The sequence below is a fragment of the Lissotriton helveticus genome, chromosome 8 (genome assembly GCF_964261635.1).
Source record: "Lissotriton helveticus chromosome 8, aLisHel1.1, whole genome shotgun sequence".
In the NCBI taxonomy this organism is placed as follows: domain Eukaryota; kingdom Metazoa; phylum Chordata; class Amphibia; order Caudata; family Salamandridae; genus Lissotriton; species Lissotriton helveticus.
In genome coordinates this window covers 947,975,880-947,999,910 of record NC_136069.1, presented here as the reverse complement: position 1 = coordinate 947,999,910, position 24,031 = coordinate 947,975,880, and the positions used below count along the sequence as shown (strand labels likewise).

At 49.3% G+C, this 24,031-nt stretch overlaps 1 protein-coding gene across 1 annotated transcript in view; it reads right to left on the bottom strand.

Moving 5' to 3' along the window:
- The window catches only part of PDK3 (pyruvate dehydrogenase kinase 3), a 1,374,724-nt gene that overhangs the window by 897,890 nt on the left and 452,803 nt on the right, over positions 1–24,031 (bottom strand). The window contains exon 3 of the mRNA XM_078657800.1: positions 17,100–17,171. Within this exon, the coding sequence (XP_078513926.1) occupies positions 17,100–17,171 (72 nt within the window). The remainder of the gene's footprint in view (positions 1–17,099; positions 17,172–24,031) is intronic.

The window sequence follows — 24,031 nt, the reverse complement described above, 5'->3', positions numbered from 1 at the left end:
GGAGCACAGGGGCGGAGCACATGGCGGCTTTCAATTGTTCAAATGCAGCTTGACACTCTGGGGTCCAGTTGACTTTCTGGGGCTGATTTTTTGACGTGAGCTCTGTGAGGGGCCTCACGATAGTACCATAGTCTTTCACGAACCTTCGGTAATAGCCCGTGAGGCCCAGGAAGGCCCGTACCTCGGTCTGGGTAATGGGGGGCTGCCAGGACTGGATGGCGGCAATTTTTAGCTGCAGAGGGGCCACCAGGCCGCTCCCAACCTGGTGCCCGAGGTAGGTTACAGACCCTTGCCCAATTTGACATTTGCTGGCCTTGATCGTGAGGCCAGCTTGCTGAAGGGCGTGCAGCACTGCTCGGAGGTGGCGGAGGTGCTCGGACCACTGGTTGCTGTATACAGCGATGTCGTCTAGGTAGGCGGCGCTGAATCCTTCGAGCCCCGCCAGGACCTGATTGACGAGTCGTTGGAATGTTGCTGGGGCATTCTTCATGCCGAAGGGCATGACTGTGAAATGGTAATGGCCATCGGGAGTGGAGAAGGCCGAACGTTCTTGTGCCCGGGGTGTGAGGCCGATCTGCCAGTAGCCCGCCGTTAGGTCGAAGATACTGAGGTAGCGGGCAGCTCCCATGCGGTCGATTAGTTCATCTGCCCGGGGGATGGGATGTGCGTCTGTCCTGGTGACCGCATTCAAGCCCCGGTAGTCGACGCAGAACCGGAGTTCTGGTGTGGTGCCGGGGGCAGCTGCTTTGGGGACCAGTACTACAGGGCTGGCCCAGGGGCTGTCTGAGGGCTCGATGACCCCGAGCGTGAGCATTTTGGCTACTTCCTCCTGGATGCAGGCCCGTACCCGATCTGGCACGCGGTAGGCCCGGTGGCGGATAGGGGGGCTGTCCCCCGTGTCCACATCGTGCGTACACCAGGAAGTGACACCTGGGGTGAGGGAGAACAGGCTGGCGAATTGTGACAGGAGAACTTGGCACTCCTGGCGTTGCTCTCGGGTGAGGGCCTCTGAGAGTCGGACCCCCTCTACGGAACCATCTTTCTCCCGCGTTCGTAGGAGGTCCGGGAGGGGCTCGGAGTCCTCTTCAGCCCCATTGTCTGTGGCCATCAGGAGGCTGAGTTCTGTCCGTACAAAGTGCGGTTTCAGTCTGTTAGCGTGGAGGACCCGGAGGGGGTTCCGGGAAGATTCCAAGTCGATGAGATAGGTAGCCGGACCCTTGCGCTCGACCACTTTGAAGGGCCCGGTCCACTTGTCTTGTAGGGCGCAGGGTTCGGTGGGGGACATCACCCATACCTGTTGCCCAGGTTCAAATTCGATGGAGGAGGCATTCCGGTCATACCACCTTTTCATGTCCTCTTGACTGGCCTCTAGGTTGGCTTTTGCTAGTTCTCGGAATCGCCGGGTCTGGTTGCGGAGTGTTAGGAGGTAGCGGAAAACATCTGGTGGGTTCTTTAGAGGGGGCATCTCCCAGCCTTCCTTGACTAGGCTGAGCGGCCCGCGCACGGGGTGTCCATATAGCAGTTCAAATGGGCTGAAGCCCAGGGACTTCTGGGGAACCTCTCGATATGCGAAGAGGAGGCACGGCAGCAGCACATCCCACTGGCGACGGAGGGGCTCTTCCAACCCCCCGATCATCCCTTTGAGCGTGCGGTTGAACCGCTCAACGAGGCCGTTTCCTTGAGGGTGATAGGGGGTCGTGAACCGGTAGGTAACCCCGCACTGTTGCCAGAGGGATTTCATATATTTCGAAATAAAGTTCGTGCCCCTGTCACTGACGACCTCCCGGGGGAAGCCCACCCGGGAGAAGATCCCCATCAGAGCCCGGCCGACTACCGGGGCTGTCACAGTCCGCAGGGGAACAGCCTCCGGGTAGCGGGTGGCGTGGTCCACTAGCACCAGGATGAATCGATGGCCTTGTTTTGTGCGCGGGTCCAGGGGCCCTACGATATCGATTCCGACCCTCTCGAACGGGGTGGTGACCACGGGAAACGGTTGCAGGGGGGCTTTCAGTTTGCGGCCGCTCTTCCCACTGGCTTGGCACGTGGGGCAAGATCGGCAATGCTGGTGTACATTGTCCCTCATTTTGGGCCAGAAGAAGTGGGTCACCAGGCGGCTATAGGTTTTGTCTTGACCCAAGTGTCCTGCCAGGGGGACATCGTGGGCCAGGTTTAGCAGAAAGTCTCTAAAACGGAGGGGTACCACTAGGACTCGGCTGGCCCCCAGCTCCGCGATTCTTTGCTCACTGTACAGCAGATCATTGTCCCAGTAGACCCAGTGAGTTCCGGAGGTATCCCCTGCGCTTTGGGCTAGCGCTTGCTGGCGGAGTCCCTCGAGGGAGGGACAGGTCTTTTGTTCTTGGCGAAATTGTTCTTGCGTGGGCCCCCCCTCTTGAGGCCACTGGTCGAGGTTAGCGAGGTCTGGAGGTTGAGCTGGTTCGGGGGGGACGTCACGGTCGGTGGTTTCGGCGGGGGCGACCGGAGGCGGTGGCGCCGGCCATTCGAGTTCCTCTGGGCGGGTGTTGGCACGGGCGGTCATGGACCGGGTGGTGCCGCACGCCCAGTCCGGGACGCCCAGCATCCCCAGGTGCTCTTTTCGTTCGACTGCTGCCCATGGAGAGCTTTCCAGGTCATTACCCAGGAGGCAGTCTACGGGGGCATCATCTCGGACCGTCACCTTCAACATGCCGGAGACCCCTCCCCATTCGAAGGGGACGCAGGCCATCCGACACAGGCTTTCTGAGTTATCGGCTGAACGTACAGGGCAGAGAATGTTTGGTAAGTATTGTTCGGGGGTCACCAGGTGACAGCGGACGGCTGTTACACTGGCCCCAGTGTCCCGAAGGGCTTCAGCCCGGCGTCCATTGATGCCCACCCATTGGCTGTACTTCTGGGTATTAGCGGGTAGGGGGACCCGCGGGACCATGTCTCTCCCCCCTAGGCAGGCGAGAGCCATGGCGGCTGGCTCCCATTCTTGGTGGTCCTGTTCATATTCTTCTTGTTCCTCTGAGATCTGTTCCTCCCCCAGAGCAGCAGCGGCTACTTGGCGGGGTCTTGGGCTCTGGTACTGGGGGCAGTTTGGGTCGTTTGCATAGTGTCCGACTCGTTGGCATCGATGGCAGGTAACATTGGCTCGATGTCCCGGTCGCGCTGGGGTGCTGCCCCGGTTGGCCGGGGGGGTGGGGCTGGTAGTGAGGGTGACCGGGGCGTTGCTTCTTCCGCGTCCTTGGCCTCCACCTCCTCGGGGACGGTGCTGACCATTGTTGTTCCGGTTCTGTTCGGAGGACCCATTTCGACTCACTCTGGTGATCTCCCACCGGTCTGCTTCAGCTGCGAGCTGCCGGGGATCCGTTAACTTGCTGTCGAGGAGGTGCTGACGAAGTTCAATGAAGCAATTGTTCGACAGATGCTCCCACACCATAAGATTGAACAGTTGTTCGTAGGTTGTGACCCGGCTTCCTTTGATCCAGCCCTCGAAGGCTCGGCTAAAGTAATTGACATAGTCCACCCAAGTTGTACCTGGGATGCGGGTGCAGTCTCGGAACCTCTGACGGTACATCTCGGGTGTGAGGCCATAGCGGGTGAGGAGTGCAGCTTTCATATGGTCATAGGAGGTCATCTGGTGGTCCGGGAGTTGCAGCAGGGCGTCGCGGCCCTCATTGAGGAATCTCCCCCACAGACCGGCCCCCCAATCGCTTTTATCGATCCGGTGTGCAGTCATAGCGATTTCATAGGCCTTAAACCATTGCTGGATGTCGTCCTCTCGGAAGTATTCTCGAACGACATCCTTGGGGATGTGTACCTTCTTCTCTGTTGCCCCTGGAGTGTGGGGTTGCTCGGGCACCCCTGCTTCTTTATTCTGTTTGCGTAGGTCGATTTCAGCTAATTTCCGCTCATGTTCATATGCCAGTTTCTTTTCCTCGAGCTCCCTTTGTCTCTGTTTCTCCTCTCTTTCTTCTCGGAGACGCAGGTGCTCTAAGTTGATTTTCTGTTCGGCCAACTTTAGTTCAACGTCCATTTTGAGCCGGGCCATTTCCAGCTCGTGTAGTCGGGTTCTTCCTCGTTCCTGGATCTCGTCTGGCGAGAGACCCGTTCTTCGGTCTTCAGGGGCCATGGGGGTTTGTGCTGCGATGTCTTGATCGGGGGTTCCGGCAGCCCCGGTTTCTGCCCAAGATTCCAGGGCCTGCTTAAAGTCATCTTTGGTATTTAGTCCGGTGGTAGCGATACCTAATTCGATACAGAACTGTTTAAGTTCACGATGGTTGTACTCGTCCAATTTCTCCATCTGGAATTTCTCCGTTGATCCGCTGTCTTTAGTTGACATCGTGATTCGCCGTGGGGTGAGCTACTCTCTGTACGGTTTATGCGGTGATTCGGATCCCGTCGCTGGCCACCAATGTTAGACGGACCGGGAGGGTCGGCCGAGGATAAGGGGAGAGGTCTCCGGGGAGAGCCGTCTCCAGTGAATCGTACAGACAAGTAACTCCCCCCCCACAGACGGACACCACACAATGATAAAGTTCAACGATACTTTATAGGTAATTCTTCGAGTACGGTAGAATGGTACAAGGAGGTCTGGACTCAGGGGTCCCCTCTATTCTGGTCTCTATTTGGGAAAAGGGTAGCGGGACAGTCTTGTTACCAAAGAGATGGAAATAGCTCTCAATCCTCGAGCTCGGTGGTGTAGATGAACGGGCCGCGGCGGAGCCAGCAGGTCCCGAGATGGATGAAGGAAGACGACGGTCCGCGGCAGAGCCAGCAGGTCCCGATGAAGGTGGTGGTTACAAACGGTCCGCGGCCACGCCAGCAGGTCCCGACGACGATGAAGGATAGGGTGGTTCCCAAAGCCGCGGCAGCGCCAGCAGGCAAGACGAAGGTGCACAAGACAGAGCTACGGCAGCGCCAGTAGTCCGTCAAGGATGAGTTCTTCTTTGCGTCTCTCGACTCCAAGATACAACTCCCGTCCTGCTCTGGAGCTGCCCCAGTTATAGGGCTGGTGTGCTTTGATGTCCGGACCCTCGCACTTGGAGGTCGGGAGGTCCGGGATGAGGGGGTTCAGACACCCAGCAGGGGGGTGGAGCCAGCGCCCGGGGAGGCGATGGGCGAGCGGTACTTGGCGGGGGAGAGCCATCGACACCTCTTGCTCCCATTGACTGACCAAGTAGCCCGCTCACCTCCTGGGTGGATGTTGGTGCCGGAATGTCTGAGGCCTGGCCAGGCCCAGGGTTGAGGTCGATCGGGGGCCAGGCGGCCTCGTGGTGGAGTGTCCAAGATGGCGCCCAGGATGGGCGCGCAGGCCGGTAGTGGGTCGGCCTACGCGGTCAACAGGTTCGAGGGTAGGGGTCCCTGCGGGGACGGTGGACGTGCAATGGTGGTGTGTGGTACTTGCGTGGCTGGTTCGGGCCTGGTTGGGCCGGGGGAGAGCGGCCCTTCATGTGGCCTGTCCAACAGTGTCATGCTGCGTTTTAGATGAATATGTTTAAAAGTAAAGTGTGCCATATTGCGATTGCTACAATAGTTAATTGTGGACGCTTTAACAATTGATGTGTGTACTGATGGCTGGTGGTGTGTGCGCCTGTAGAAATTGTGCACTGATGGCTGGTGGTGTGTGTGCCTGGTGGAAGCGTGCATTGCCGGCTGGAGGTGTGTGTGCATGGTGGAAAGGTGCACTGACAACTGGTGGTGTGTGTGCCTGGTGAAAGCGTGCAGTGACGGCTGGTGTTGTGTGTGCCTGTTGAAAGTGTGCACCGACGGCTGGTTGTGTGTGTGTGTGTGTTGGTGTGTGCGTGCAGCAGTGTGAGGCGTGCAGCAGTGTGAGGCGTGCAGCAGTGTGAGGGGTGCAGCAGTGAGTGGCATGCAGCAGTGTGTGGCGTGCAGCAGTGTGTGGCGTGCAGCAGTGTGTGGCGTGCAGCAGTGTGTGGCGTGCAGCAGTGTGTGGCGTGCAGCAGTGTGTGGCGTGCAGCAGTGTGTGGCGTGCAGCAGTGTGTGCTATGTGTGTGATTAGTACTTCCTTAGATAGCGCTTAGAGGCGAGCCAGTTTGAAGTGTGTGCTACATGTGATCGAGTCAGTTTATAGTGCGTGAGCTCTTGCAGTTGCAAGGTAATGTTTGATTGGTGGAAATGGCAGGTTAGCGTCCATGGAGTAACCGTGTCAAATTTACTTCACCACAATCCTTGCTTCGCGACAAGCTCAAATAAAGCTAATCCTAGAAAGTTCAGTTTCAAGAGTTTCTGAACCTCACAGAAAGCCTGTACATAAACAAGCCACATGCACTGTATGCTTTTTTAATAATATTTATCAGGAAGAGCATCAGCCCAATGTTTATGTGCAAGAGTTTTTTTCTTCATTAAAGGTACCTATTTCCACTGAAAAAGACAGTTCTTCGCGGTGGCTTATGCTCGGTGTGCACCCTGAATATCAAAGCCATAATATCGAATGAGGCAAAAGGCAAGGATAAAATATTGAATCTAAAATAGGGAAAGGTAAGTAAATAGCTATTTTCTATACATAATACCACATCGATGTACCTTGACGATATATAGATCTTCAGGGTAGGTAGATGTGGAGTTAAGAATAGTCAATCTATGCTTGCTCCTTATGCACTTACCTTTTGATATTTTGGCCTTCAATACTATGTCCGTGGTATTCTTGTACCACCTATGCATAGCTCGATAGTCAGTAGTACAATCTTTATGCTCCCATTCTCTATGCTGTGTTGACAATGTGATTGCCATTTTGTTGGCTGTTGTAACAACTATTAACAGCAGCACTTTCCTGTCAAGATGTGCAGCTTTGTCCCTGGCACACACATATTGTAAGAAATAAAATTTGCTTCTGGGTATCAATTGCTGTGTCGTTTCTTTGATGCTCGGCGTCCTAACACCATGACAGTGTCTCAAAGTGCTGCGAATGTGACATAACAACCAGAGCTGCCCACACTGGAATAGGGGAATTGGGTTCGAGTCTCGGCATCGCCTCAACATCCTGTGATTCTGGACAAATCACGTAATCCCCTCGTGCCTACAATGAACCTGACGCTGTGTAATGTAACTGGTGCTCATGTAAAGCGCTCCAATACCTTCCGATGAAGTTCGCGCTACATTAAACCTAGAGTAAACAAATATACTGTGATTTGTTTTACTTCTGGTTGGAAGTCAGGAGTAACGAGGTTGCTACCTGCCTGCCTGACTTCCTCACTCTAATTAAAGGCCGTAAATGCTCTCCAGCGTCACCCGCTTACTTTATTCATTGCAGACGCATTCTTGGCGCTGCCACTCTTGTTGAGACAGCAGTGTGCAGGCATCCTGCCCTACCTCAGTCTCGCGTGGAGGCACAAGAGATGGAAACGGCTCCTCGGGGCAGAGGGTGGCGATTTCCTTGCCAGCCCTGTGCCTGAGCTGGGGACCACCAAGAGCATTCAAAGGGTATATCTGAAAACATAGCAGCGACGACATGCATCGCCCAAGACCCTCAAAAATACTCTTTAAAATGGTAGTGCATTTCTTAGATAGCGCTTTGTGCAGCAGCCAATCGTTGTTGCAGCGCTGTGACAACAGGTGCAGGTAACACTCCACAGAAAGCTTCTCCATTCTCTCCGTCCATCACGATTAGACCTTCTGACACGAGAAACTGACCCAAGAGATGTATTTGTTTTCTGGAAAACTAGAGAATTATATATGGTACACATTACCGTACTGTGCTGTTCCCCAACATCCCACTCGGCATGAGATATTGCATTATGTGGCAAAGACGCCACATTAATAAAAGCAGAATTTATGTTTCGTTGTCTGATCGGTCTGTGCAGTTGTCTCCCCAGGCACAGCACTTGGTGAGCCATAGCTGCTCTATGCTGGCCAAGAATGCCCTTTGCCACACACAACACTGCACATCGCCCCGCGCACACACCTGAGCGCAGAAATGTGTCTGCGGTGCTGCAAGGACAGCCAAGTTAGAACAAATTGTACAGCGAGGATTGTGAAAGAAAGCTTTTAATTATAATCTCGAAACCGACAGCCACCGATGTCTAGCGCTCCGAGGGGTGCTGGAAGCGACGATGACTGCTTGAAGTCTCTTTGAAATGGGAAGCACGCTGTCACCACATCTGCTGTTTTTTTTATTCACATAAGGTTGAAGGTAAGCCTGCATTGCGTGTTTGTTTATCTTTTGCAGATAGCGCCCTCATTCAACTACATTGCCTCTTGACACATCCAAAGGCAGCTAGTTCCCAATTTTACAAGAGGGACGGTAGAACAAGGGAGAATGGCCACGTGCATACATAGCGCACAATCTGCCATTGATATGTCAAGCGCAGAGTCGGGGAATTTCTTTCCAAGCGCTGTTTTGAAATATTAAAATGGAAACTGAAAACAATAGTCCCAGAGGAGTTACTAAAAGAAACGGGAGCCTACCTGCCAGGCCCGGAGGGTCGGGTGTGGAAAGGACCAGAAGGAGAGTGAGAAACTTCAGCGCACTATTCGCTCTCATATGAACTATAGCTGTTTGTAAATGCCCTACAGAAGCTCTCCCTGGTGAGGGGAACTGGGGCTGCGAGCTGCTGAGGAGCTGGGATAAATCGCGATCTCAGGCGCATTGATTGTAACATTTTCTGCCAGACATCTGGAGCGTTTTTTAACGTTTTATGAAACCGCCGTTTTTTTACTTTTTATAACTTTGGGGGCTGTTATATTAAGGGGAATTGTGAAAAATAGGCACTCTGACACTCCTTACACCCTCTGTTCCTCTTCTTTCAGCCCAGCCGCATTTTTATTTACATCACTCGGCGGTGGGCGCCATCTTGAGTGAGGAAGGCGAGGTCAGCGCTCAAGTCGGGCCGGCCTCCCGCCCTCCCACTGTATTTAGGTGTGCCCTTCTCAGCGCTCCCTGCCCTACAGAAGCTCTCCCTGGTGAGGGGAACTGGGGCTGCGAGCTGCTGAGGAGCTGGGATAAATCGCGATCTTAGGCGCATTGATTGTAACATTTTCTGCCAGACATCTGGAGCGTTTTTTAACGTTTTATGAAACCGCCGTTTTTTAACTTTTTATAACTTTGGGGGCTGTTATATTAAGGGGAATTGTGAAAAATAGGCACTCTGACACTCCTTACACCCTCTGTTCCTCTTCTTTCAGCCCAGCCGCATTTTTATTTACATCACTCGGCGGTGGGCGCCATCTTGAGTGAGGAAGGCGAGGTCAGCGCTCAAGTCGGGCCGGCCTCCCGCCCTCCCTCCTCCCTATATTATGTGTCATCCTCCCAGACGGCGCAGCGGGCTGGCGCAGCGGGCGCGCCGGTTGCGCGCCGAAGCCGCGCCTAAGCCAAGCCCGTCCGTGCCAGGATCGCGCCGGGCGCGGGCCACGTTGCCCCAATCCTCCCTATTCCCAGGTATGACTCCAATGCGCTGCTTTCCATGCGCCCGGAAATAGCCAGTCTGATTTGTAAAGCTCACCCCCCCGCTGACACCTTTTGGGGCCCTTTTTCCTGCCGCTCATGTGGATGGTCCTCCCTGGGACCCGCACGCCCCACTCCCTCCATTCTTTCCCCTCCCTGGCACAAGTCGGTCTCCTTTAAATGCGGTCTCATTAATGCCAGATCTTTAGCCTGCCATGGACAAGACATCCATGACCTTATTCTGTCTCACGCTCTTGACACACTATTTATCACAGAATCCTGGCTACATGATGCTTCTAACCCCGACCTGGCAACTGCCCTCCCTCCTGATTTCACCATCCTCAGGCGGGACAGGCCCAGCGGTCGAGGAGGCGGGTTGGCCATCATTATTAAGAAGCTTTTCAGGTGCCACACATTCGATCTAGCCTCCCTTAAGGACTGTGAGAGCATCGGCTTTGTGATCCACATCAACCCCTCCTCCTCCCTATCAGGAGGACTTGTCTATCGTCCCCCTGGGAATGCCACATCATTCTTGGACTCCCTTGACGAGACTTTGGGATCACTCATGACCCACTACCCCACTTTCACCCTTCTCGGGGATTTCAATCTTCACTTGGAATCCTGCACAGACCCTCCCACCCTCAACTTTTTACACTCACTTGAGATCTTTGACCTTTCCCAATTGGTCTCCTCCCCTACCCACCAGGCTGGACATACACTTGACGGCATTTGTACAAACCTGGCTTCCTTAAATGTCTCCTCCCCATTACCGCAAATATGGACAGACCACTGTTTCATTCCCTTCTCCATCATGACCACACCCCCCTTGTCCTCGCATATCAAACACTCTCCCACCCCCTTTCCCATCAATTGGAAGAAAGTAGCCGAGCACATTAAGCTGAACCCGCAGCCCTCTGTCCCCCCCCCCTCCTATCGTGGGAGAGGCATCACAGGACTCTATAAACTTTCATTTGTGGATGGATGGAGTGGTTGCCGCCAACTCCAACCCCCCCAACCAAAAATTAGGGCAAGGTAAAAGGAAGCCTAATGCTCCCTGGTACACCCAGGCCCTCAGTGATTGTCACCTAAAGTGTAGGGTCCTGGAAAGAGAGTGGAGGAAGACTTATGATCCCTCATCCAGATCCTTATACATTTCTCAGAGGAAACAATACCTTCTTAACATAAAAAAAGCAAAAAAGGCATTCTTCACTTCAGCTATAGACGCAGCCAACCAGAAACAACAAACCATTTTTGACATAGTAAAATCCTTCACCCACCCAAAGGCACTGGCAATTGAAATTCCCCCATCCCAAACCCTCTGCGACCAAATAGCAGATTTCTTCATTAACAAAATTAAGAACATTCATCACGATTTCCCCCCCCACCTCCCATCTCACACGACTCCGTTACAACTATTCCCTCCTTGAACAACTTTGCCACTGTCTCCTTGGCACAAACTCAAAAGGCCATCTTGACCTGTAGATCCGGAGCCCCCACGGATTCCTGTCCCCCGATTATTTTACAGCACCTCATCGAGGTTGTTACCCCATCAATCAATGCCATCATTAATGAATCTCTTAGTTCTGGCACCGTCCCTACTGAATGGAAGAAGGCCACAGTCAAGCCCCTCATGAAGAAACCAAATAAATCCCCAACTGACCTATCCAACATGCGCCCAATCTCCCTCCTCCCAGCACTTGGCAAAATCACCGAACAGTTAGTCCATGAAGAACTAAAAATCTTTGTGGAAAGCAAACGCATTCTGCATCCTCAGCAATCCGGCTTCCGCCCAGGCCATTCAACAGAAACTGCTCTTATCGAATTGTCAGATACCATCAAGTTCTTGCAGGATGAGGGCAGACAAGCTGTCCTCATCCTGCTCGACTTAACCGCGGCTTTCGACACCATCTCCCATGCCATTCTCATTAACAGAATGCGTGAGATTGGTGTCGCTGGTTCCGCTCTGGCCTGGATTATTTCATTCCTATCCAATCGATCACAAACTGTCTCCTTAGGCCCCTTTCTTTCTGGCGAAAGATCCACCACCTCTGGTGTACCCCAAGGATCAATACTGAGCCCTCTCTTCTTTAATATATATATGGCCCCCCTTCTCACGTTGATCGAATCCCATGGGATCCTCGTGACTTCCTATGCCGACGACACTCAGCTTGTCGTCACTATTGACAAAAGACACCCTGACGCTGCCCTTAGATTTCAACACTGCCTCTCCCAAGTTTTTTCCTGGCTTAACCTAAATCATCTTAAATGTAACAGTGCCAAAACTGAAATAATACCCCTCGGCAAAGGCACCCTCTTCTCCCCTAAAGATTGGTGGCCTCCCAACTCTGAAGCACCGCCAAGTACGGTCACCTCAGCCCGCAATCTCGGAGTCCAATTCGACTCGTCCCTCAGCTTCGACGAGCATGTGCGCATTACTGCGGGTCGCTGTTTTAGCCCGATCAGGCAGCTAAGGAAATTCTTTGACTTTCTGCCCATCTCCGCCAGGAAATCAGTCGCGGTGGCTCTCATTCTCTCCCGGCTAGATTACTGTAATGGCCTCCTAGCAGGCATAAAGAAATCCTCCCTTAAGAAATTGCAAAGTGTGCAACACGCGGCTGCCAGGCTCGTCCTGAAACTCCCCCGCAGGTCTTCGGCCTCCGCGGCTCTCAGCACTCTCCATTGGCTGCCCCTCCATAAGAGAATTCTTTTTAAGCTCCTTGTTACGGTGTTCAAATCTACCAGGAACACCGGCCCATCCTACCTGACCAAGCGCTTTCCGCGCTATATTCCAACTCGTTGTTTAAGGTCCTCAGGAGCGAATTTAATTTCTGTGCCCAAAATTAAACTAAAAACTAAAGGTGGGAAAACTTTTGTTTTTTTGGCAGCCAAAGCATGGAACTGTCTCCCCCCCCAACCTTAGGCATGCCCCCTCAGAAAGCCTTTTTAGGAAACTCCTGAAGACCCGGATCTTTTCTCAGTCTGACTCATCGGTACTCGCAGCCATCTGATCCTTGCTCCCTATTGCTGGTTCTCTGTTGTGCTTAGCGCCAAGATGCTCCTTCCGGAGCGATAGTTGCGCTATACAAATTCTAATAAATATCAAATATCAAATGCCCGGAGCGGCTCGTGGCACTAGCCCCCGCCGGGCTCCCACGGGAGGCCCCATCCTACCGCCGCTGTCCAGGCGCAGGAATCCCGGAAGAAAGACGCGCCGAAGTGCCTAAACCTGGCCTTAAACGTGCTCGTCGACTTCTAGTGAGACAGCCCGGAGCCAGTGTGTGGCCTTTGCTCCCCGCAAAGTTATTCCCTAACTCGGGGTGAAGCAAGGTGTTCATTGGCGAGGCAAGAACCCTAAGTAACATGCATCAGAGGCAGCCAAGTGGGACAGTGCGCCACTTTAAGAGATCTGCAATCTGCAGGGCACAGGTCTGCATCTCCAGAGGTCCTGCTCCTCCTTTCTTGGACTCACCCTTTCATCCCATGAGTTGTAAAACTCTACTGGTCACTGCAGCCAGCAGTACGAGCGTTCAAGAGACACACAGAAACACGTGAGTAGGCGCATGCTTACCGTGCAGAAAGAGGGCAGGCAGCAGGCACTGGACCAGACGGACGTAGTGCGATGGCATGGTGAAGGCTTAGCGGGCCCCTCGAGGCTTTTATTTAGGACAGGGAGGGCTCCCGTCCTCCGGGAAACTTTGACCACTTTCCACAATTCCTTTAGGTGGTTAAAAGAAAACAAGCAACAGTGAAAGCGATCGCTTTCGCAGTTGCTATTGTAACTGGTGAACGCGCCCCGACCATCTGGATTCTATTACCGCGGCAACCTGACAGCTCGTTTTGTATTTTGACCCATGAAAGGATGCAGACGAACGCGCGCCAAACTCACTGCAGACTGGTGATCGCGCCCCGACCATCTGGATTCTATTACCGCGGCACCCTGACAGCTCATAATTGAAAATTTATTACACTCCCCTGCGCATAACCGCACAGAATATGCAGGAAGTGCCGAAACTAAAATATATATGGCCTATTGCGTGAAGGCTACTACAAACACAGCACCGCAAGGACCAATTACCATGCAGATGGCAAAAATAACTACTGAAAAATCTCGCGCACTGAGGAATTTTTGCTACACTATTCTGAGCCCCATAACAAAACGGCTCGGAGCTCCGCCCCACTTCTGATGAAGTGGTGACGTAGGCCGAGCCCTAAACAGGATGTGCCCATTCCATTCATGGTACCCCACTGCCCCCTCTCTACAAAGTTAAAAAAAGCTGGTTCCCATTTCCTTCCCTGTCTGCAAGATGTTTCCAAACTCTTTGGCAACGTTACATGTTCACTCACATGCAGTGCCAGCCATGGAAAAAGCCCTGCCTGGATGCTGTCGAAGCACAGCTCCAGGTGAGGGTATTTTTTTTAGACATGACTCATGTCTGGGCACCCTGGCACCGCTTTTGATGTCTCCACAGCGGGAGAGGCAGCCATCGCGGCCAGGCCTCAAACGTGCAAGCCAGAGTTTCGTTTTGCTCGCAGAACAGCTCCCATCAAAATGCAAGTTAAATCACATAAAACCTATTTAAAAGCCATTTTCAGATTTCGTTGTCAGGTTTCCGTTATTTATGTCACGCCGCAGTGCCCAGAGACACCGGGCCGGCGGCAAACCACATCTGCAGTGCTGCTGACCGCAATCTTTGATTCAACAAAACAATATGCCAGTACTGCGCAATGGTTTCATAAATCACACACAACAATGAATAAAACAATTGTTCTGTAAAGACCACTGGTTCAGTCTGTATAAATCTTTCAAATGAATTATTTTAATTTTTATCAAAGTTTTTTTTAAAAGATATTTTTGGACAAATAGAGCAAAATTGAACAGCCAATTTACAAAGTGAGTCCTTATTTTAGGAAAGGGGATATCTACAAAACACTTTTTTGAAAAAGAGAAAGTTAGAATTTCTTTTTAAGAAGTAAAGAGGAAAAGGAGGGCGAAAAAAACTTTTATCCCATCATCAAGCTCAGTCATTCCGTTTTACTTTCATACGCATACCTCGGTCATTCACTCATACTCACAAAACGAAGAATTAGAAAAGTCGAAAAATAGAAAAGGAAGTACCTCACCTAGAAGTTTTAGTTCTATATTTTTTAGCGTGGTGGGGTAGTGTTAAATATCTATTTTACATAGAATCGTATGAATCACAAAACTACGGCCATCCAACTTATTTTTATATTATAATCTTATATTCCAAAGAAAATAAATAACAGATTGGCCTAAAGAACAGAAAGGTCGACGCATTTCCAAGCCCCTTAATTATGGGGGTTCTCCTCAGGACGGTGAAGAAAAATCCTCTTAATCCTCTTCTAACGCGTGGGCTCTGTTAGAACAAGTCGCTTCCTGACGCCGAGAGAGCACTGCTGAAATAATTAAGGCAGAGCGAAAGTAAAGAACGGATTAAAACTACATGATGAATTCATAAGGCTTCATCTGATTAAGAGATTCCATTGAGAGACTCCGCAAGAACCATCCCGTCCACAAAACCAAAGACCTTGCGTCAAAACTCGATTGCTTGGACCCAATTCTACATTAAGAGGATTTTTCTTCACGGTCCTGAGGAGAACCCCCATAATTAAGGGGCTTCGAAACGCGTCGACCTTTCTGTTCTTTAGGCCAATCTGTTATTTATTTTCTTTGGAATATAAGATTATAATTTAAAAATAAGTTGGATGGCCGTAGTTTTGTGATTCATAAGATTCTATGTAAAATAGATATTTAACACTACCCCACCACACTAAAAAATATAGAACTAAAACTTCTAGGTGAGGTACTTCCTTTTCTATTTTTCGACTTTTCGAATTCTCCGTTTTGTAAGTATGAGTGAATGACCGAGGTATGCGTATGAAAGTAACACGGAATGACTGAGCTTGATGATGGGATAAATGGTTTTTTCCGCCCTCCTTTTCCTCTTTACTTCTTAAAAAGAAATTCTAACTTTCTCTTTTTCAAAAAAGTGTTTTGTAGATATCCCCTTTTCTAAAATAAGGACTTACTTTGTAAATAGGCTGTTTGTTCAATTTTGCTCTAATTGTTCAAAAATCTCTTTTCAAAAAAACTTTGATAAAAATTAAAATAATTCATTTGAAAGATTTATACAGACTGAACCAGTGGTCTTTACAGAACAATTCTTTTATTCATTGTTGTGTGTGATTTATGAAACCATTGCGCAGTACTGGCATATTGTTTTGTTGAATCTTATAGTGGCGTGGCCTTGCTGCGCTTTAGCCTAACCCTTGTTGTTCCTTCGCAATCTTTGAAGCATTCATTTCGTGCCTCTCCTGGCTAGATTCCGATCCTGTTTGGGTCTCTACAGTTTCCCTCGAGTTACTTCAATCTTTACACTATTAAAACAAGCGCTTGCCATTGTGGAAAGGAAGCCGCTTGTTCATATTTGTATTGCGCTTTCACTTTAAGTGAAAGCATGATGTAAAAAAAAACACGCAGCTGTATTTAACAAAGACGAGTGAAAGAAAATAGTGATCCCCCACCAGATTAAGCCCACCGTGTAATCTCCGTGAGTACACAATCGAGTCTGGATGGGCCGTCCCAAAAGGAGACAGGGCGGTAACCTAAAAGCCTCATTTTCAATGGGAGGCCAGCGTTTAGCATAAATGCGGACATGACCCAATGAGAATGATGGGCGGGGCTTAAACTGAACTTCTAGAAAATGCGAACTACAAGAAGCCTTGCAGAGTGAGCAACGCATGCGCGCTGCACGCTAGGCGAGACCTAAAAATGAATGTGTCCTCATGTAATTAACTGGTGTTATGTAAAGCGCTCTGATACCCAATTTGGGTCAAGTTCGGGCTATATAAAACTCTGTAAAATAAAAAAAATAAAAATATCTGACAGTACAGGAGCTAAAGGAGAACAACACCTTGTCAGAACCACAAGTGTCCGCAGGAGATATGAGAAAAACCCTAGCATCCCCCCATCCGAAATGTGGACAATTAAAGCACAGTATCATTGTGAGTCAGTCCCAGCTTCTCCACTGGAAAAGAGCAGACTTGTTCCTGCACTGCCATTCCATTTGGCCCCGATGTAAGGTATATTCCTGTTCACAAGCCCAGTGCCCACATGGATGCTGGCCTCATGCCATTGGCAACAACCATAAACAACTCACCACCTATTAACTTTATGGCTGTGCCAATTCACTATCCAGGTAAGGACCCTGAGATAACCCCACTGAAAAATCTCAATTTGAAGTATTCACATTATATTTGGGTTAAGCCTGAAGAATGTTTGTCTGTTATTGGCAATGAAAATGGCAAACTATCTCTTCAAGAAACACATCGGTCGACTAAATAGAAAGTGATAATATTACGGAGTAATTGACAGGAAAAATAGTGGTGAAAATAAGGAAGGCAACCCATATCAACAGTGACATTTCAAAGATACAAAAGAAATGCTGGAAATGTAGAGAAAAGTCACATAACAATTAAAAAGTGAATATAGTCTATATCCTCGAATAATAAACACAGCCATTGAAAAATAGGAATGCAACACGGTTGAAGCCAGAATTACTTAACAAAATGGAATTATCAAAAAATTTATTTCACTTAAGCAAAATCCAAATCAGTACTTCCACTGATTCAAAGAAAATCTTACTGCTTAATAAAGCGTCATCTGCAAAATGAAAATATTTAGTGTTCTAACACTTACTCATTCAGAACATTTGGATCCTCTGGGGTCTTATTTTCATATTCTAAAAGCTCCACAAAACTTTGCATGTACCTAGGTGGAAAACATGGACAGTATAACCATCAGTGAAGAAAAGAAGAAAACACAATCCCAAATAACCACATTATATAATAAATATAAGTGGCTTCCTGTAATGCATACAAAATGATGAAACAATGCTTACTGCAGTAAAGGACTTAATGAATTGTGTGATAATTTGTTTATATCTTCGCTAGAGTGCCTTCTGCAGTCTTTAAAAATAAGACGTCTAGACCAGTCTCTTTGGTTTTAAACATATAGTCGGCTTGAGAACTTCTGAAGTAAGGCAAAGTTAGGTTCTGCTCCTCCGGGTAGGTGAGAAAACCTCTGGGAGGGTGAGAAAGATTAAACTGGTAACTTAATTACTTACACCTATTACACCTTCTTGTACATAGGCTATCAACCAGGACTCTCCAGCCATCTCTGTACTAGGCTTTTCTTTCAATCTGACTCCTGGTGTAACCCATCTTGCAGTCAACCTTCAGGCCTCAGCGTAGGGTGTTTTTTGGCACTCCCCTTTTCTTTTTCCTTTGAGGGTTCCAGGTCAGGGCTTCCCTGGTGGTATTTGATTCAGGCTTGCGGAGGGTGTGACCTATTCAGCCCCAGCATTTTTTCACAACTTCTTGATGAGCAGGGAGATGGAAAGTCTGCTGCTTTAGGTCATTGTTGCTGATGATGTGTGGGCAGTGAATTTGGAAGATTTTTCTTAGACAGATGTTACTCACGGTTATCCTCCACGTTTCTGCTCCATATACTGGTAACAACAGAGGGTTTAATCTTCCTCAGCGGGTCACAAAATTAGTATTTTCCATTTTAACCCCCATAGGAAATTGGTCTCTCCCCTACAGCAAAAACTGCTCAATAGAAATTCACTAAACCTGGCATGAAACTGGAACTTTACCAGACCTTCCAACTCACACATTGCCACCGTGTCAACGCGATTTGGGCTCCATTTACACGGTCACTCTGTGAGGAGCCAAAATTACACGGTAGCAGGAAAAACACGCTGAAAACCACGTAAACAGCGGATTTCCAGTTTATTTTCAGAGACAGTAAGCAGATGATATCTATTAAGAGGTGTGAAAATAGACCAAGACATCCTCAATTTTTTTTTGTAAACAAACTTTATTGGGGTTTACAGATTTTTCCAGAGACCATCAATGCATCACATTTATCCTACATTCTGATATACAAATACTGGACTCTGATATGTACAGCTCCATAGTGCGAGAACATAAAGAAGACTCAGGCCCTTGCTGTACTCACGAGACTTCCCTCCTCCCGCAGTTATTCTATAGCTATGCTCATTAGTGGTCAGTCCTTGGGTTATTCTTTACACCAAAAAACCCCAAGACATCCTCAATGACCCTTTGCTGTTTGAGGAGCAAATGGGGGCTTGGGGAGGGGCAGAGTGCCTCTTACAAAGATCTCAGCACAAGGCCCTACACCCTCCAAGGCCCCGCACTGTGATAATCATATGTAAGTTGGAAGGTATGCTTTACTCAGAGGCGTGCCTTTGCCTAGTTGAGTGTAAATTGAGACAGTAGTTTTTAGCAATTAGTGTTAGCATCAGGTTAATTATGGACAACTTTTGATGGTTCATTTACAAATCTGCAGAGGATAGCAAAACCATTTAAAAATAAGCATTGGCCAAGTCAATAGGTTTCTCCTATGCAAGATGTATTGGCTTAGCTAATGATTTTGAGCTATGTTGCAAACGGCTGAAAGTAATGTAAAAAAGCTGTATGGCACAGCCAGCGTTGTCCGCGCTATAGTGTTTTTTTTCAGTTATGCTGCACTGAAGCTAGGACTGCTGTATAGTATCGCTAAAAAACACTGACATAGCCAACAGATCTTGCGAAGGATAGCGCTATTGGCTTTGACAATGCTTGGTATGGAATGTCATATGGTAAGGTATAAGTATTTATATATTGTTTACAACGGGTGAAGTGATAACGTTACAGAATGGAAAATGCCCTTTACAAGGTGTTAGTGTGTCCAGATTCAGAAGCAATTTAGGATCATACAACAACTCTGAAAATGTGCCAAATAAATGTGCTGAATGTGACATAAGTTGTAGGTAGACAGAAAATAGGTTTCAGCTTTTATTAAAGTGATACTTTAGGTTATGTGTTACTTTGGATGCAATAGTTACAAAAGAACAAAAAAAGCACTTCTTACTGCTTCTTTAGTAGTACAAATATAGCAATAATCGGTGTTCAGTAGGCTTCCTAGCCCTTTTTGCCCCTGTGCTACTGCACCTGTTGCACCATTCAAATCATGACCCCAGTGCCTGTAAGGTAGAACTGCACTTGAGACTGCTTGTTTAGTAGTAAAATATCGCACTAATCAGTGCTCAGTAGGTTTCCTAAACCATTTCACCCCATGCCACTCCACCTGCTGCACCACTGAAATCATTACCCTAATGCCTGCAAGGACAAATGAGGAAATCATTTATATGCAGTTCCTTGACCTCAAGGGTGATTTGCTGTGCTTTACAAACCCCTTGTTGATTTTTCCGAAAAAGGTATAGTTGCAGACAGAATACATAATTATTGAGTAGCTAAATATAAATACAAAACCTTTCATAAAAAAGTGCCTTTAAACATCCAACCCTCCAAAACGAGTTGCCACAGATGTCATACATAAAGCATATGCTTTACACATCAAAGGGAAACCCAATCATTTTTTAATTGTGTTACAGTGTGGCTGGCTCTTTCCTGTGAAAAGATATGATCCTGTGCTTGAAAGTGAATGGGTCATATACAGTGCAAGGTGCCCAAGATCATAATATCTTAGGCTAACGCTGAGACTGAAATGCGGTTTTGTGCTTTGTTCCTAGCAAGGGAGTGTCACAAATTAAGTGGAGTCACCAAAGAAGAGGAATTTTGCAAAAAACATGCACATGTTTCTATGCAGCTGAAGACCGAGATACCTTTTGAGTTGGCTATGTCTACAATGAAATTTTAAAAAATGGCATAAGCAGGCTCCATGGAGAGCGTACACTGCATTCCTCTTTCCCATAAACACTCTCACTTTAAAGTCAGCCGAAAGCAAAATAAAAACCAGGCTCCCATGAAAACACAGCTTGACACTGGAACTCTGTCTTTGAATGCCAAACGAATGTGACAAGATAAGAACAGGAGTTAAATATTTAATTTATTACAGAAAACGAGTTTGTGAAAGAATACTGTAAACACAGTTTTGACATGGGGAGGTAACAAACTCAAGCTGCACAGCCTAAAGCAAATAAAGCCAGCAAATGGAAAGGCAGAACACGTGAGTTACAAACCACAAAGCCAATAGCAAGCCATGGGTGTATGGCATTTCCAGGTCAACTTTCTGAAAATCCCAAGATTTTCTTTTGCACACACCTGTCTGGTAGGCGTGGGACCTAAAAATCAAGGTGTTATGAGCTGCAAATGCATACAACAAAAATGGTTCCCCTGTCTCCAGCTGGGCAGTGCAATAGCAATAATTTGGGTCCTGAGTGCACTTTACACCGCTGGGACCTGGTGCCACTTCACCTACTTTATACTAATGATAGTTATGCCCCTCAGCACAATTCCTTTTGATTATATCACTGTGGTCCAGATCTTCCTGCACTAGCTTTCTACTGAAGCCAAATGCTTGTTCAAAATTGCATTGCGTGTCTGCACAGGAATTCTCTGTCCCTCAGTACTGTTCTCAGAAACTGGGTATCTCTAGGTGGGGTGTATAAGGGAGGAGAATTCCTCTGATTTTCAACCGAAGACTTCTGTTAAAAACAACTATGACTCAATCTTTTTATGCTTATTCTCTATGGCCTGGAATTCCCTTCTTCCAGAACTCTGTCTCACTCCATAGTGGTTTATTTTCTATTCCAAATCTATTTTATTTTATGAAGTATTTCCCCTGACAGGGGCACATAGACACAGCGTTAAGCCTACAGCCTCGTAGTAGGGACGGCCGCGTATAAAATAGCAATTAGGTCATAAGTCCTGCATAGAAAAACAAGTTAACACAGCGCCTTGCCTATAAACCCAGTGGGGCCGGCCGCGGGCCTAACATCAGCTGTCATAACTACACCATGCATATGGAGCCCAAGCACCGGGCCATTGGGAATAGGAAAGCGGGCACCTAGCCCACTACATCTGAACGACCAACGGGGGCCACCAAACACACGTAAGGTTTAGGGATAGAGAGAGGAAGGAGAAAAGTGTGGAAAGAGTATGGGAAGCGAGAGACAGGGAGAGCGCCGTGTGGACAGGGTGTGCGTGCTACTCAATGGGGGGGTGTCAGCTAGCTAGAAACAGCCTCAACAGCTCTTGCATCTTGCAGGGCAGCTAAGGGAGCAATCTATTGGGGTTCGCGGGAGTGACAGCGTCATCAAAAAGGTGCATCGTCCAGAGTCTACTGGGCATGTGTCGCGCATGTTCTATTGAGCAGAGGTAACGTACTAAGGGCTTCCAGACCGCCCCAAAGTGCGTGTCGCGCGCCTGTATTCGCGCTGTGAGGAGCTCCATTGCTAGAACGTGCCAGAGCCTCACAAACCAGGAGGCTTTGGGAGGAGCTTCGGCCCTTTTCCAGTACAGGGCTATAAGCTGCTTGGCCGCTCCCAGCATTTGGAGCGTCAAAATCCATTCGCTGCGGGTGAGTGTCTTGAGATCGGGAGGTCTAATGCCAAGGAGGATTGTGCTTATGGCTTCAGGCAAAGGGAACCCCAACACCCCTCTAATGTGACTGAGGACCTCCTTCCAAAAAACAGTTAAGAGTGGGCACGCCCACCATATGTGTACGAAATCCCCTGTTGCAGTCCGACACCTCCAGCACAGTGGGGAAAACAGTGGGGAACATCTTATGCAACCGCAGAGGAGTGTAGTACCACTGAGTTAGAAGTTTGTAGGCATTTTCTCTCTGCGGGATACTCCGGTATATCTTGGGGATATCTCTCCATACTCTGTCCCATTGCGAAGGTTCAATGTTCGCGTCAACCGCCAGTTGCCATTGGCGCTGGTATGGGTGGGTGAGTACAAGCGGCGGATGCTGCAAGATGTGATAGATCTGGGTAATCAGCCTCTTTAGTCCCCCAAGGGAGCGCGCCAGCCTTTCAAAAGGGGTGAACGCTCACGTGGCTGCTTGGCTTATTTCCCCATTAGAAACCCAGTGGCGCAGCTGAGCATACTGCAGCCTTGCCGTTGGCGCTAGTTGGAACTCCTCCCGGCATTGGTCGAACGATTTGAGTGTGCCCCCTTCAAAGAGATCACAGACCACCTTGCATTCTCCTTGCGTCCATTTCTCAAATACCCGAGATTGATGAGCCGGCGGAAATTGCGGGTTTGCTGCTATGGGAGTATGTGGGGACGGAAACGTAGTGAGCCCTTTGGACACAGCGATGTTGTCCCAAATGTCTAGTACCGTCTTCGTGGGCACCACCATGTACGCGCTCTTAAAGCGAGCAGTCTGATGGAGCCACGGCAGATCCCAGATAGAGCGTCCCCGTTACCGCCCTGTCCATATGTAGCCATCCTTTTTCACTCTCTCGCACCCCCCACTCTATCACAAAACGGAGATATGCAGCCCAATAGTAGTGCACGAAGTTCGGGCAAGCTAAGCCCCCCCTGTCCCGTGGTGCCATAAGGATCTTCTGCGAAAACCGGGATCGCTTACCGCCCCACACAAAAGACGTGAGCTCGCGTTGCAGTCACCGTATGCAGTGAAGCAGGATTGGGGTGGGGAGGCATTGGAACACGTATAGGATTTTGGGAAGGATCGACATTTTAACAGCGTTGAGCCGGCCTAACCACGAAAACATCAGAGGCTTCCACCTTCGTAGATCCTCTAGAACCGCGTTTCAGCATTCCCGCCAGTTCACGGATGACCAGGCGTCCAGGGGGGGGGGTCAGAGTGAGGCCCAAGTATCGAATATGAGGCCCAAGTATCGAATATGACGCTCAGCCCACTGATAGGGCACTGCTTCCTGCAAAGAGGGAATCTCCTCCGCCGGGATGGTGAGGTTGAGAGCCCAAGAATTATCATGGTTGATCTTAAGGCCGGAGGCCCTCTCGTACAAGCAAAGCACCCTATGGATGGCCGGCAGGGACTCCCGTGGGCGCCTAAGGGTGAGGATCAGGTCATCTGCGAACAACGCCACCTTGTTGTCCCGTCCACCATGAACTATTCCGTGGATGTCCGGCTCGCGTCGTATCATCTCCGCGAGGGGCTCCACTGCGAGGGCAAATAATAGGGGCGATAGGGGGCACCCCTGTCTGGTGCCCCTGTGTATCGCTAGCGGTGGGGTTAAGCCGCCGTTGACCCGGATTCTGGCCCGTGGCACTATATATGGGGCCATAATCCTTGTGATCATCTTCGGACCCAAACCAAATTTGTGGAGTATCGCCCTAAGGAAGGCCCAGTCCACCCGGTCAAACGCCTTCTCCGCATCCAGGGATAGAAGGCAAGCCGGGATTTTCCAATGGTGCACCTTCCCCACGAGGTGTGCGATCTTGCGTACGTTGTCCGCTCCCTGTCGATCTCAAATGAATCCAGCCTGATCAGGGTCCACAAGTCCCGGCATATACGGATCTAGACGTTTGGCAAGGTGTTTAGTATATATTTTAAGATCAGTATTCAATAGGGCGATAGGAAGCACACATCGTGGGGTCTTTCCCAGGTTTTGGGATCAATGCAATCTCCGCCATGCCCATATCAGGGGACGGCCCTATGTCATCAGTAAAGGAGTTGAACAGCCTTAGGAGATAGGGTCGAAGCTGAGTCTGGAATGTGCGATAGAAAGATAGGGGCAGGCCATCCGGTCCAGGCGTTTTCCCAAGAGGAAGATCTTTAATCGCCGCTGTGACCTCTTCTTCAGTGATGGAGCCTTCCAGTTTCGCCGC